The 16,224-nt window shown below is 37.0% G+C and overlaps 1 protein-coding gene across 1 annotated transcript in view; it reads left to right on the top strand.

Moving 5' to 3' along the window:
- The window catches only part of LOC139687781 (uncharacterized), a 519,942-nt gene that overhangs the window by 463,365 nt on the left and 40,353 nt on the right, over positions 1-16,224 (top strand). The window contains exons 8-9 of the mRNA XM_071585075.1: positions 2,840-2,979; positions 6,771-6,932. Coding sequence (XP_071441176.1) covers positions 2,840-2,979; positions 6,771-6,932 — 302 coding nt within the window. The remainder of the gene's footprint in view (positions 1-2,839; positions 2,980-6,770; positions 6,933-16,224) is intronic.

Below are 16,224 nucleotides of genomic sequence, written 5' to 3'. Positions count from 1 at the left end.
GTATATTTAAGAACTCATTCAGTTCAGGCTGTGTACATTTCAATAAACTTACAAAGTTCAATAAACTTCCAATTGACTATAATCAGTCTAAATAATAGGAATTTTCTCTTAATATTCTCTTCAATTTGGCTGAGCTTTTAGCCCCAAGAACACAGATGAGCCTTTGATTTAATGTTGGAGGAGACTCTAATATGAGAGGAGCCAGTAAAGGAGCTCTTGCCTCCATTTCGGTGCCCCGTAGGCTGTGCAATGAGTCTGGATCCTCCCCAGGGCTAATGCGATGACTCGGAGTGAGCGATCGTGGGGGGACGGGGCCGTTTGTTTGAAAAAAAACATGAGCGCGCGCAGAAGCTTGTGTGGCGGCCAATACCATCACTTGGTTCGCCGGGAATTGCATGAAAATTTTAAAAGGACCGGTATGGCATTGGAGTGGGAGAAGCGATTACCGTTCTCGCCGGGGCCTTTTTCGATGGAGCTACCCATGCTTCCCTCCTATAGCCGCTCTTTTTCTTCCCACTCTACTTCCATCATCGTCTGTTCTGCAACCCACAACTACTCTCCATTAGGTCTTTTCTCTTAGGTTTAATGCGAGTTAAATACTGATTTGTTTCGAATCCTGGATGAAATATATCCACAAGTAGGAATATACTTACAAAGGCATTAAGTAATTCTTTGTGAAAAATAATACACCTATTATACCCAGTATTCTTATTTGTACAATTTCAATTTATGCTAGTAATCTGTTCCCTATAACTTCAATAACTGAACAGTATGTGAGTTAAATTAAATATATCGCTGTTTTAGGTCCATGACGCAAGCTTTCTCGTTTATTTTCACTGTAGACATTAGTGTCTCAACTCTTCAATAGGAGATTTCATTTTTAATTTCATTTGTATATCCGCTTATATCTCTTCCGTTTATCATAAGTCATTAGCCATTATCCTCAATGAATGTTTATTCACGCACAATGGATATATGTATACATGGTGTCGGTAAGTTAAGCTAAGAAAAAATTTGAAGCAATCCACTTTTCAGCTACTTGCTCAAAACAGTTATTAGTTAATAGCATTGGCTTGTTTAACATAATTTTGACTGAAAAACTTTCTGAGCGCTGGGTTGCAAGCCACGCCTAGCGAGAGATTCGTTATCTTATATCAGCGATTTTCGTAATAATATTAGTGGCCGTTCAGTTCAAGCCAACGGCTAGAATTATCAGCGAGGGATACATCTTTTTTCCCACTTTTCTCCTTATATCTCCAGCGTCACCTCCCATCTCGCATACTCTACGACACTATCCTCCTACACCCCCCTCTCACTCCCTTCCACCTAGCACTCCCACTCTGCAGCGATAGTAGTTCTCCGCGTCATACCCCCAGCGCATGCGCCAAAAATGGATCAAGTCAAGTGTGGATGAAGCAGGAATAATGCATGAGTGGATGAGATTGGGTGTCAATCGTCAATTTATCGATGCCAATGTCACAAGATTGAATGCAAGGGTGTTTGGAACGCGGGAAAGGAAACTCTGCGGAATCACGTCCACGATATACAGTAGGTATAATATATACTCTGCGAACTATTCTCTCATTTCAACTATTTGAATTGGCTACATCTTTCTATTCTATAATGATATCCAAGTGAAAAAAATGGTATGACTAAAATTGTCCGGAAAGCGCCAAACAGGTTCAGTCACCAAACGACAAAAATATCACTCTTGCGAAAAGGCAAGGTGTTATTCTATGATTTGATGTTGAGCCCGCAGTGAAATCTCCAAACGACGAACCCCGCTGAAAGCTACGAAATTTTGACACCTGCACTAATGAATAAGAAACATCTATGGGTAAATTTTTCATTATATTTTTGGATGTTCACATTTGATAATATTAATGCGTTGTAGATCCTCTTCAATAATCACAAATCATTTAATAGTTGTCCTCCTATTCTGGCGCTGCATACCTTCTTTAATACTTTGAAGAAACACATAAAAGCAGAAAAAGTTTTCTTTATAATTTTAAAGTTGACAATGTTTTCATTGATTGTCATGCTATATTTTCTTTGAAAGACCCCATTTTTATTTCTTGTTTTTCAATCCAAGGAAAGAGAAAAATGATTATTTAACATATTATTTGGCAGAATGGCTAGCTGAAGGTAGCTTAAGAAAAAATGAAAGGGAAAGCTACAGTTAAATTCCCTGGAAGAATGCGTTTGAAATGCCATAGAAAGGTTTATTCATGTAAATTCATTGGTGAGAGTTCTTTGAGACATGAGTTGAGTATTATGAAATCATTCTCAATAATTTTGACCAGTGATGGAGATGAGAATCATTATTCTCAGTAGGTAATACTAAGGTATAAAATGAGGTTTAGGGTCGTCTGTTTAATTTTGAATTAAGTCCTAATCTTAAATAATTCCGTTGAATATATTTAAATTTTAATTCACTACAATAACTTAGTTTTAATTTCCAGAACTCAATTTACTCTTCTCTCGTCTCTTTTTATTTACATAGCCTAATTTTATTCATTCATATTGCTCTCTGTCATTTTATCGTAGACTCAGTCAATTTTCTTTTCACAAGGTAGCTCTGCCCTGAGTGAGCAAAATCACACCTACTTAAAAAGTAGCCAACTTTTTTAAGTTGGGGTATTTTCTGTGACTTGCTTTTTAACTCAAGTACCCTTACGAATAATTTGTTGAAATTTTGTGTTGGCATCACTAAATTTTCAAAAAAATTATATTTAAATAATGGACAATTATGGTAACAAATATATTGCCATTTTATCGGTTTTAGTCTTGCTCACCATGAGTCTTCTTATAACATAGAAAAATTTCTCTTTCGTCGCAGGTTTTGATAAGTACAAAGGTGGGCTGGACACGGTGCACGACCTCACTGGACTCTACTCTGTCTACACCAATTGGAGAGGAATTGAAATTATGTTCCATGTTTCCACACAGCTGCCTTATGAAAAGCATGATCCTCAGAAGGTATGTATGCAGCGAGAGTATTTCGTTATTTTGCCCTTAAATTTCTAACAGAACGACATTTTCATTAAGTACTCGTAATTAAAATGGTCATACGTCATCATTACCGTTCAGCTTTTGTAGTTATTCACTCATGGCAAGGGCATGGCTAGTGGCTCCTGTAGATTGAGTTAGGGTTCAAATATCTGTGTTATTGGTGATACGCACAAACATATCCCAAAGGTTCTTTTATCAATTCCGTTGAGTGAACTTGAAAATCGGAAACGAGATTTTAATATTATTAACTTTAATTACTCTTGTTCTCTCTACTATTTCTCTATCTCTCTGTTAACATAACGTTTTTTCCAGAAACTCTATCTGTGGTATGCAAGAGCTTAAATTGGAGGTAGAAGAGTGTTTTATATTATTTGAGTGTTCCAAATTCACTTCTTTTTCAAATTTGACACAGGAAGAAAGATAAATACGCGGGAACTAACACTTTCGGTTATTCAGGGCATTCCATCAAAAAACCAGTCTTTTTCTCTCTCCCTTGGACATTAATAGAAGAATAAGAAAAATGTTAGCCTTGTTCTAGTCATAGATGATGACCGAATGTGCAAAATTGTATTTTGTTGAGCCTGAAACCATAAAGAAAATAATTCAAAAAAAGGCAAAAAAACATAATATTTACTATTTCACTTATTTTAAAAGCTAATGTAAAAATATTTACTCGATAATATGGCTTTATTATCGCATTTAAGGGAGCAAATATGGGAAGGAAAATAGTTTAGAAATCTGAGATTTGATGTTATAGAACAAATCAAACTTGAAGAAAAATTTTCTGTTATTATTTAAATCCATCTAAATTTTAATCATTATCATTTTTATTGGGTGAAATCTATTCAATAGATTCGTTAATGGAGAAATTTTCAACACCAAACAACATTTTTTAATAAAGCAAAATATTACAACAAATCAAAAATACCCGATTCTACTCGTATGTCTTGCAGGAGTTGTGAAGGGCATTGCGTATTATCTCGATTATCCACATTAGGCCGCACCCATTCATGATTTATGAATCGCCTATCTGATTTCAATCGCTTTTAGAGAGTGCCGCATGTCGATTTACAAGAGTACTTCATGTCATTGTCTAACTTATGGATCCTGTGTATCAATATCAGCATGATATAGTGCGTGCAAATGCCCTTAGGCATGTAATGTACGACCTTTGAGGAATTATAGAGCTGTTATATTCTACCCACTTGACAGAGGAGTGAGGCCAGCTATTTGTACCAATCATGATAATGCTATGTATCCATAGCATTGTCATATTAAAACCTTGATATGGCCTTAGGCCGCTATTAAAGAAACTGTACACTATTAAATAATGAGTAATATATTTGTAGTCAATAAATTGAATTAGTGGTTGGCTAACGCTTTAACACCATTTCACAGTAATGTGAATAATAGTGTCCATAAAAGTATATTTCCTTCAGCCATTAAACTTTTGTAAGCATCAAGCCAGTCGTTTTCTCCTGCTGATTTGTGCTTAAGTATTAATCGTTAAAAGTATTTACATGATTATGTTTCTCCCAGAATAATTTTATTCGAAGGAAAATATAATTAGCAAACATAACTGAATTTTCTCAATGTATTTTAAATTAGTTATAAAATATTTCCCCTTTGAATTTAAACGGACTTTTTCAGCACAAACGAAAGAGAATACCAACAATTTTCCCGTTTTGGATTTAATTAGTTTTTTGTAAACTACAACTCTATCGTAAGAGGGATATTTTGCTTGTAACTTTAAGTGCTGAAATATCAAGAAATTGAAAAAAAAATGCTGTAAGAATCTTCTGTTTAGCTGTTAACTGCGTTTGTTTAGCTGCTATTTGCCTTCCAACGTTTTAAACATCTCTGAAATTCAAATGCTTACTCCGTTGGTTGCTGTTTAGGGGTATGTAGCGTTGCAGGATATTGGTAATGTCAAAAGAAATGGTGATTCACCTCAACTGAATTCAGCCTCAGCTATGATGGCGTCAACTTTCTACGACTCAGTTGAAACGTACCACAGATAATGCCTTCAAATGTTTTTATTTTCTTTTTAACGGCTGGAAAAAATCGATAGTAGAAAACAGACGGTTGTGATTCCAAGAAAACGTCATTTATTGTGCTTTTGACATATATTTTTACTACACAAAAATTCCGAAAATGCTATGCATCAAGATTACGCCAAGAGTTCCCTCAATTCCAGACATAATGTTTCTTAAGACTCAGTAATGTCTAAATAGATTCCAAATGGAAAACGATTAGTTGTACTTTATTCTAAAGTGGTACAAATAAATTCTTGTCTATTTATTTTCAGCTAGATGTAAAGGGAAAATGATATTTTCGAGTCTGATCTACTTCAATTTTGATAGCTACATTTTTGTGGTACATGAAACAAACAAACAAACAAAGTAGTCTGATAGAATGGCTTTAGTGAGATTAAAGACTCTTGTGCATGGTTTACAGATTCCAATGATTGCTCATTCCAATATTTATCAAATTTTAGTTTTGCTCTTAATATGCAGATGAAAAAGAGCTACGTTTTTTAAATTGGCTGGTTGAATTTATGTAACTTTTTAGGGCGTCATTCTGAAATATAAACCAAGGAAAATAAATAATAATTAGATTTGATGCATAAGTACATTCATATCAAAATTAATCAAAATAGCAAACCGCAGAGCTAGATGTATATATAAAAAGAAGTATCTTTCTTCGCTTTGGAGTGATGGGAGATATTTGTCAACTTTTCTATGTCGTAATTATAAATTTAATTCATGAAGAGCCGAGAGGAGCAAAGGTCAAGTTACAGGTATATGTTCCTTCAAAGTACTTTAATAGTCACTGACGCACGATTCCTAAGTGATTCTATTTTTAAATCAAATGCTGCTTATAGTGGTCTTATACCATTATATATTCACATTCTTTAGTCATTGCGTGTTCATATTGTACAGTATTTGAAAATTTTAAAATATTTCACTTTCTGCTTATGTTTATTCGGAATATACCCATGATATTACGTTATCTTTTTACTTATTTCAATGCAGTATTTTTGAAATGGTTGCATAGGTGCTTCGACTTTTGTGGCCATACCATACCCTAAACGCCTCAAAAAAATTCATGATGCCAGAGTTTTGTTTTCTGCTTACCCCAAGGTCGGTTTTTCACTTAAATATCAGCGTTCTATGATAATGCTAACATTATTACAATAAACGTAAAGGGAACCAACTCGTTCGGCTGAGTTCATAGCCGAGCCTTGCTGCAGCATTTATAGAAGCCAATCTGGTCTCATTTTTCTTCTCTCTTGGTGAATAATCGAGTCGAGAAAGTTGTCATTAATCACCTTTTTTTAAGGAAATAAGCCAAAATTTGAACGGTGGGTTGAGTATAACGATTTTATAATTTTGAAAATTTCAAGTTTTGCTACCGATTGTAAGTTTGTATATTTATTAAGATGCTAATTAAGAATATAAATCTGAAAGTGCTATTATTGCATCTAGTGGCAGCTCAAGTTTTGTCAAGAGAGACAAAATAATTCGTAAAATTTAAAGTTTTATGGGACTGTAACCCGCAAATATAGCCTAAAGAATTGTGTTTGGAAGACGGTGCGCGAGTTCCAGACGGGATGAGCTAGGATTCCTCGGGTCAAACCCCACAAAAGAACTTTTATTCGACCATGCTCCATAGTCATCTCCACTACTCCGGATCGGTGATTGCGGATTTTCATTCATTCACCCCTGAATTATTTCTCTTTCTCTCACTTCCCGCAGCTCCAGAGGAAGAGACATATCGGCAACGATATCGTCTGCGTGGTGTTCCTGGAGGCGGATAACACGGCTTTCTCCCCTGCCTGCATCAAGAGCCACTTCCTTCACACGTTCATTCTCGTTCGGACTAGTCCCAGGATAAGAAGGAAGCCCACGAGATACGAGGTGAGTTGAGTGTTACATTCTGCCTGGCCGCAGCAGCAGCTCGGCAAAAGCGTAAGGCGAAGAGAAAAAACTTTTGAGTCTGAGCGTACCAATGTCATTGAAAGTCATAATGCAGCATGGGTATATAGAGAAGTCTGATTGATTTATTCCGCAGTAAAACAGAATGTTAAATATATGGATTATCTAAATTCATGCCCGACGTTCCTGCATAGCCCATCCAAGCATGAGTTGTGCGTAACTTCTGAAGTGTGCTTTGGGGCTAAGTTGAACACACTTGGCAATTTCAAAATAGATGAAAAAGTTTTTATTATTTTTTTATATTTAAGTGTGGTAATAGTGATGCATATGTTTATTACATATGCATCACTATTATTACATTTATGATGCATTAAATGGATCATATGCATCATAGCATCATAGTGATGCATTAAATGCATCACTATGTCTTTCGCCCTAAGAGTGCAATTGATGGTGATGGACTGCCAAGTATAACGGAAGTATAAATTAATGAATCGGCTACCCAGGGATAATGAAAGTTTACTAACATTAAAATTAAACAATAAAACGTTACCAAAAGCAGTGACGGTGATTGATAGTCAATTTTGCAAACTCTAAACTAAGCTCAATCAAATTTCTCATTTTGTAAAAGTATTATTGCGAGTGCCAGAAATATTTTATATACTCTGGTTTTGCTTTTACTTTTAAAATGTGAAAATACCATATATTTTCATTTAGCAAAATCTTTATATCAATTAACGTATTAATAAGGTAACGGATCTTTGATATTTTACGTGGCCCAGAGAAACCTTCCTTCATGTACAATAATGTGTTTCCAGTGTAATTCAATAGTCTGTCATTATTTCGGTGCAGTATGATTCTAAGCAGAGCAGAATAAATTTTGTGAATATCTATTAAATTACTTTCTGATGCCAAAAAAAGAAAGCCGTTACCTTTTAATTTATTTTTTTGTTCTTGGCATAATTTTTCCAGAACAATAATAAAACGGAATACGCGAGTAAATACGCCATATTATTTATAATTATATATATTTGGGGGCGGGGGTGGAACAGGGATAGCGTGTCTGCCTGTGGTCGCTGGTTGGGTACCCGTGCCGGCGAAACTTTTTCAGCTTAGATCAAGTTTGTTAATGTTTTTCCGGAACGAGGCAACCACACATTAGCAGGAAAAGCACAATGGTATTTCGGAACAAGACAACAAGAAAAATAGACTCCTACTAAAAAGCTACCCTGAACCCATGGTGAAAGGCAGCAGTTTCACCATTAGGCACTTGTGGCGCAGACCGAGTGGGTCGGCCCGGCATCAGCTGCCACAGCTGTGGGCGAGAGTGAAGTTCACGGTATCGGCCGCAGTACTTCGATATGGAAAGCAACGGGAAACATTACCACAACACCACATTATTATCCCTAGAATACTACCTTGATCAAAAAGTTCCCGGAATAACCACCGTGTGGCGCTCCCATCGTTCCGATTTGAGTTCTGTTTTTTTTTGTTAAATTGGTACATCTGTTGTTGATATTCCCTTTAAATCTTAGTGTCATAACTTGACATTTGCAAAAGTTACGTAGCCAAGAGTACATCTATCTCTGTGTGTGTTGGCGATTTTTTACAATTGGAGAAATGGATTTAAATTTGCAACAACGAACTTGTATTAAATTTTGCGTAAAAAACGGATTTAGTGGCGCACGGACGTTGGAAATGTGTTTCGGCAACGATTCTCTAAAAAAAACGGTCGTTTACCAGTGGCACGAGCGGTTCAGAAGTGGTCGTGAGTCAATCGAAGATGATGAACGCAGTGGCAGACCATCGACATCGAAAGTCGGTGAAAAAATTGATAAAGTAAAAGAAATGTTGGTCAATAACCGCAAATTAACCATCAGAGAAATAGCGGAGGACTTGAACATTGCCTATGGATCCGCCCAAGACATTGTGGTTAATGATTTGGGTTTCCGTCGTGTAGCATGCCAAAAGACCTCAATTTCATGCAAAAAAGAGACCGTGTTGACGTCGCAAAAGACATGATTTGCGAGGCTGAATCCGATCCCACATTCATCAAAAGGATCATTACTGGAGACGAGACGTGGGTTTATGAGTACGACACGCAATCCAGACATCAGGCAAGTGAATGGCGTTCACCAAATGAGCCGAGACCAAAAAAACCACGTCGTTTTCAGTCAAAAAAGAAGGCAATGCTGACGGTTTTCATGGATTACAACGGTGTAGTGCATCATGAATTTTTGCCAGAAGGCCAGACAGTAAACAAAGAGTATTATTTGGGCGTTATGAGACGTTTGCGTGAAGCAATTCGCCGAAAGATACCAGAAATGTGGGCAGAAAACTCGTGGATTTTGCACCATGATAACGCACCGTCGCACAGTGCTATCATTATTCGTAATTTTTTGACGAAAAATGCAACAAATACCATCCAACAGCCACCGAATTCACCTGATTTGGCTCCCTGTGACTTCTTTCTGTTCAATCGAGTTAAAAAACCATTACGGGGAACGCGTTTTAGCAGCCGAGAGGAAGTAATGGAAAAATCGCAGGAAGCACTGATGGACATACCGAAAACCGACCGTAACTTTTGCAAATGTCAAGTTATGACACTAAGATTTAAAGGGAATATCAACAACAGATGTACCAATTTAACAAAAAAAACAGAACTCAAATCGGAACGATGGGAGCGCCACACGGTGGTTATTCCGGGAACTTTTTGATCAAGGTAGTATGCAGCCTTGTATTCAAATAGAGGAGAATGTAGAGGCTGCAGTTAACCCATCCTAGGTTTGAAATACTGATGATGATGATGATATGTATACATATTCATTATATATATATATATATATATATATATATATATATATATATATATATATATATATATATATATATATATATATATATATATATATATATATATATATATATATATATATATATAGTCCAGGGGGTAGAGCGTTGGACTATTGATCGGAGGGTCCCGGGTTTGAGTCCCGGGCAAGGCACTCTGGGCACTTGCAGCTCCACCCAAGCTATGTGATTTTTCGGGTACCAGATCTTCCTGGGAAACCATAATCGGCACAGGGAAAGGAACTGGCCCCCCTACCCTGATGTGTGAATTTCACACGCCGTCGGGCTTAGTACTGGGTGAACTCTGCCATCACCTACCAAACCGACCTTCGGGTTGATTACTGTGTTTATGGTTTATATATATTTCCTTGACCTGGACTTCAACCACGGATCTTTCGACTTGCCGATGCTCTGATCACTTGAGCTATCGAGGAAACGTAATTTACACTCGGTGGGGGGTTTATGGAACCAAGTGTCGTTCTTATGCCAGGAGGTGTTATTAGGGAGCTGTTTCGCCCATTAAAGGAGAAGTAAACAACTAAAGAGGAAAGGACTGGAGGGCAAGCAATCATGTGCCATGAAACGCACTGTTCCAATCCTTATGGCCTTATATGATAGCTTTCCCTACTGCCCTTTCTTCTTGTCGTTATCCAATTCTCCTAAGATATGTTTTCGTATTTAAATTCTATAGATTTTCCATTTTATTTTGGCAGTTCACATTTACTCCATTCTACACAATGCTCCTTTGTCATCTTTGGTTAAATCATTGTTAATAGTTTATTCCATAAACTCCTTTCTAATTTTCTGGTGGAGTCAAAGTTAAGTCAAAAAACAAGGATTGTGCGGCAATCTTAACAAATTCAGGTTCTTAGCAACTTTTCCGGCCATTAGCATTAAGGATTATTTTTCTCCTACTCCATTGGGTGATATTAGGTACAAGTTTTATGAGCTGAATGCAGATATTATACGCTACAGTATTTCATAGGACAAATCGTAGGACATTATGCGTTACCAGACAATAAGGGCGGAAATAGAAGGAAGAATTGTGAATAATTTATTATTATGACCACATTCGGGAACTCAAATAGTTTTCCATACTCTTACACTACTTATACGTTTACTATTAAAATCATTCATGATAATGATGCCCACTTCTTTAAAATGTTAAAATGAGTCATCGTAATTTGATTTGAAATTTTGCATTTCTCTTGTGCCTAAAGAGTTTATTAAATGATTTTACGCGTCATTACTTTGAAAATCACGTTTCGGGTAGCATATAATTACTTCATAGTAAACCTCTACTTCGTTCCTAATGAAAATTGGCCTCTTCGAATTTTTTATTCTATCTCGTCCTCCGCAAACCTATTTTGAAACGTCGAGAAAATCAATGGTGCCCTGGTGATTCAAGCTCTTAAGTCAAACTCATGAGGAAAAAAATTTCAAAGAGCTTCACAGGAATAAATAAATTTTATATTTAAGTCCAGCGACTTATAATACAATTGGTTAGCTTATGGGCTAATTAACAAGTAAATCTAACAATTTGGAGGCTATTCCTTGAAAAGTGATTGTTTCCTAAGAGTTAAATCGAGAGATATTCACATCTTTTCCGCGATTTTTAAGGGAATTCACATGTATATCTGAAATTTATATGATATTTCTCCTAAAATTTCCGTCATCGAAATTCCATCCGCTTTAATTGCAACCTTGGGATATTGCTTTTGAAAAAAGCTCATCTGTTATCATCGTCACTTCCGAAAGGAATTGCTCACATTTGAAAAAAAAGAAATCAATCCTCAGGCATGAAAACACGGAGAGGAAAACCTAAACCAAACAGTGCGACTCACAAAAGGGCCAATGGGGGATCACCACTTGTGGGGAAGATAGCAAACAAAAACCCGGCTCTGATGTGCGTCGACGTGATATTCGCCCGATTTGCGCCTTTCAAATCGCCCACTGCCCCACCGCCCACTCTATATCACACCATCTCCCTCTTTCTCACGCAGACACACTCACACATATACACTATCCCTTTTTCCCCCCTCACCAACTCAACCCCCCATCCCCCAACTTTCCCTTCCATCTCGGCTTACATCCTGCTCCAACAGCAAGCACTCGTTACACGACTTGCAGTTTTTCACTGCGGCGATTTCCACGTTTGGGCAGAAAGAATAATATTTAAAGTATTCACAAATTGATTAATATAATTCGGACGTCATTTAAGTCTTTTGCTGGCGAGAATCATAATTTTTATGCCACGTGGTCTTACGAATGAATAGAAAAGTCTTTATAATGTGGGCTCTTCATTCGTCTTTTGGTCATTCGCGGAAAAAAATCTGCTAAAAAATCGTCTCCATCATTATGAAAGTAATCCCTGATTTATGTATTATTTTCTTATTATGAAACCTTGCCGTTCAATAATGCTAACTTTGCCTCCATCGACAATTATTTTTAATGTTACTTACTTCTCCTTTTAAAAGGACATGGTGCCTGTCTTACTGGGGTTAGATGCCTTTAGATTAATCTCACTGAAAAACAGTCGTAGCGTGGATAACCTTTCTTCTCTTCCTTCTGGTATTCCTTGTGTCATGGGTGACCCCAATGCAAGTAGGCTTTCGCCAGTTAAACTGTGACGGTCCCCAAAGGGAGTTTCCACATTCTACATAGTTTCCTCTAAATTAAGTTGATTTCAAGGAAAGGACTTGGCTCTTCAAATTGAAGAATGTTACCCCTTCAAGATAATTACAGTGCAGAATAAGTGTATTATGCATCATGAAAATTGTGTCAATTAAATTTTTTTCATTATCTTTATTCGATTGTTTTCCTTTAATAGATCTAGCAGCAAGTTATGCACTTCGAAGTGCTAGTGTTTGATGAACAAAATTCGAATTGGCCATTTACTATCAGCGATCACCTTACTACCCGTATATAGAATAATTACCCGCTAAAGATCGTTCGATATTTTATATAATCAGTCAATCAAGATCATTTAGCAGAGTAATTATGATATTACGTTAAGCAAAAGTTGAGAATTAACCTACGATGAATCTATATTCTAACTTTAATTAGGAAATTATGTGTAAGCAAATGCAAATTATGAAATATGTGTAGAGAGGTCAATTTTTGTAAGGGCTATTTAATTGCAGTTTGCGCAAATATTAATGCTAGAGACTTTTATTATTGATTTCATTAATACATTTAGAGCATGAATATGAAAATTGAGCTAGATGTTAGAGGTATAAATTATTCGTTATCTGTTCGATTGTTTTCTTCTACGATAATTAATGTACGCAGGCGTGTAGATGGTTTTAATTACCTTCCCATTTGAACCATCGCAGTCTCTCTTGTACCCTATTTGATTGCATGGCACTATTGATTCCCACATTATCCCACCCGCGTGGATTTACGATGCTGCCGACATCTCGACGTCGAAGCACTTCCGTCGCTGGCACGATGGTGGTATGTTCTCGGTTTAACCCCGGCTATCTCTTCTTCCCTCATCCCACCACTAGGCAACCCCTTTCCGTCAATCCCATTCACCGCTTCCGTCACCTGGAAAATCCGTGTGCGTCAAATGAAAAAAATGTAAAAGTAAAGAAGAAAAGAGATTGGGAATGATTATTTTCACGAATGAACGCTTGCCCCTTAGAGTCAACCCTAAACAAGAAATATTATTTGATTTTTTTTATTTCTTCCTCTCTGAAATCCGTCCCTTTTCTCGGTGGCATACCGCCAATCATCATTCAAACAGATCCCTTAATAACCCTATCAACCTCCGAGGCACACTTTAATCTCCCCTCTTCTCTCAACTGGGCCTTTTTTAGCCTATTCCCCATTGATTCGGTGTCAATGCCCGTCTTCACGCTCATGAATTCCAAACTACATCAGTCAATCAATACCCTCTTGCCTTTTCTTTTACCCTCACGGATTAGAGGCGATTGCAGACGGATTACCAAAAGTATCAATACCTATGGTGAATCATTCATCTTATGCATCAAGTATTGGCATATTATACAGAAAATCCAATAGTTCCCGTCGATTTTAGAATACGATGGCAACTTGATTACCAATGGCCTAGAATTATAGGAACATCGGAAAACCAATTTTGTTAAAACGAGAAATGCACGGCTTAAGTATCAATATTCTCCCTATCCCTATGATTCCTATCGAGTATCGGTAGGTATGTGAGATAAAATGTCGGTACACCTGCCATCCACTGAGTCCCATAATTTTTGTGAATTTATTCTATTAAATTACAAGGTAATTTTAAGAATGCCAAAATATTTTTAAATATGCGGCATAATTTTTGATCCACCATTGAATTCATTCAAAGCAGTATTATTGTAAAACGGGAGATGTGAGCTTTAAAAATCCCTTTCAAAGGGATTTTAAATCTTCACCGTCAAAACTTTCCCTTCGTCGGTGATGTATGAAAAAATGAACTTTCTTAAAAATAATGTTTTTACTGATTCCGTATCCCATACAGTTTCATACGCACCAATAAAACGTCTAGCATTTGTATCCATTCTTCCTTTCTTTCTCAAACAAATCGTGTATTCAACGAAGCTCACTTCCTCGCTAACGCTCTCAATCCCCTTCCCACTTCGAGCACCCCACAACAGCCCCGTGCACCACTTACACCGCATGCCTCTCCTCCTCCTATCTCTCTCTTACCGTCCCAACCTTCTCTCTCTCTCTCCCGCCCTCACAATCGAAAACCTTGAAACCCCAATGGTATCCTCAAACGAGAAGGATGTTTTCCCCTCCTCAAGTCCTATACAGTCAACACGTCCCTCTTTGTCTCTCCCCCTCCTTGCTGACGCCTCCTCTTCCTGTCCCCACTGCCATCCCGTACACCAGCCGGACACCATTTTCTTCCCACCCCTGCTATCTTAAGACTGTTCACCTGTTATTATATAAAGTCAATCATATTAGTTATTATATAAAGTCAATCAGATTATTTATTATATAAAGTCAATCAGATAAACACACACAATATTAAATTATACAGATGCAGACATCAAACCCAATCAGGACTAATGGATAGCAGTCAATTAATTTAATTATTTAATCGCTACCTTATAGTCGGTATGAAAAGTAAATTACTTTTTTGTAAAATGCTCAAAAGTTTAAATGCATTATTTCAAATTTTAATTTCTCAGATATTATTTTTTTAACTGTTCTCAATACTTCTAAACGCATGATTTGCTTTACTTAAAATTTGAGTTTATATTTTGAATTCATAATGTTCTTAGAAAGTTGCTAACTAATTTAATCATAAGTTTTGAAGAATTACTTCATTCATTCAATGGCCTTGCAACCCGAAGATTGGCTATTCTATCATTTCATACCCACTGCGAATTAAATTATTAGCTATTAGGGGAGTCGACCAAAATTCGAGTTTTCGCGCAAGGTAATATCGTAGAGGTAGGATGTTCAGGGAATGGAGGAAGGTGGAGAGAAACCCTGCATCGACGTTAGCTTACTCTTAACGATAGGTACCCCACCTGACGAACTGTGCTGCATCCCTCTGCTTTCCATCTATTTCCCACACTCCTCTCCTACGCCCTCTCCGCTCTACCAGCCGGCTCACTGGAATTTTCTGGACTCATTTAAACTGATCTTCACTGAGCACCTTAAGTGATCGGGATAACCAATTGAAATCAGATCTCCGGAATTCAAACCTGAACTTTCGGGGTAGAAAGTCAGTGCCTAAATTACGGGTGGTTTCCTAACACCCCCCGCCACACGCCCTTGCGGCGGCTTGCGGGGTATCAAGTAGATGTAGATAAGCCTCCGCACCATCCTTATTAACCTCAGTGAGAATTTTATCGTTTCCCGTCATTCTTAGATACCACTTTATTGGGTTATATGTATTTCCCTGGGAAAAAGCTCACGGTTTTAGTATCTTATCTCGCAAATATATCTGCAAGAGAATAAAATTTTCTTTCTCGTGGTGTATTATCCATCAAATTCGGGATTTTTCATTAAATTGGAAAATGTACTATTGAAATTGGCGCCATCATGCAAAAATATACTTGTAGAAGGCAAAATTAGATTTAATAGTATGTATCATTAGTATTAATATTATTAATAATTTAACATTATTAAAACAATGTGATTTTTGAATATTTATCAAATATTTTCACTAAATACTCTTATAGTGTACTCGAATTTCACTCGTTGCCTGAGTAAAAGCAGTGAAAACTACGTTTTAATATCGCTGCATTTGAGAAATATCATATCCCTATGGCCAGATGACCGTCACCGTTTTAAGTTTCTCTTCTTACATTAGCAGATCTTGATCCCATGCAGTTTATTTGTGCCAAAGACACAGAAAAATTCATCAAATTCCGTAACTGCGACAAAATTATGCATGCACACTTTCCCTGGGGCTGGGAACTCATTAGATGCATGTTGGGATTGG

This window comes from Hetaerina americana, unplaced genomic scaffold (assembly GCF_022747635.1).
Source record: "Hetaerina americana unplaced genomic scaffold, ioHetAmer1.1.p SCAF_2, whole genome shotgun sequence".
NCBI lineage: Eukaryota > Metazoa > Arthropoda > Insecta > Odonata > Calopterygidae > Hetaerina > Hetaerina americana.
Note: the sequence above shows the minus strand (reverse complement) of the source record. Positions and strands in the feature narration are given on the sequence as shown.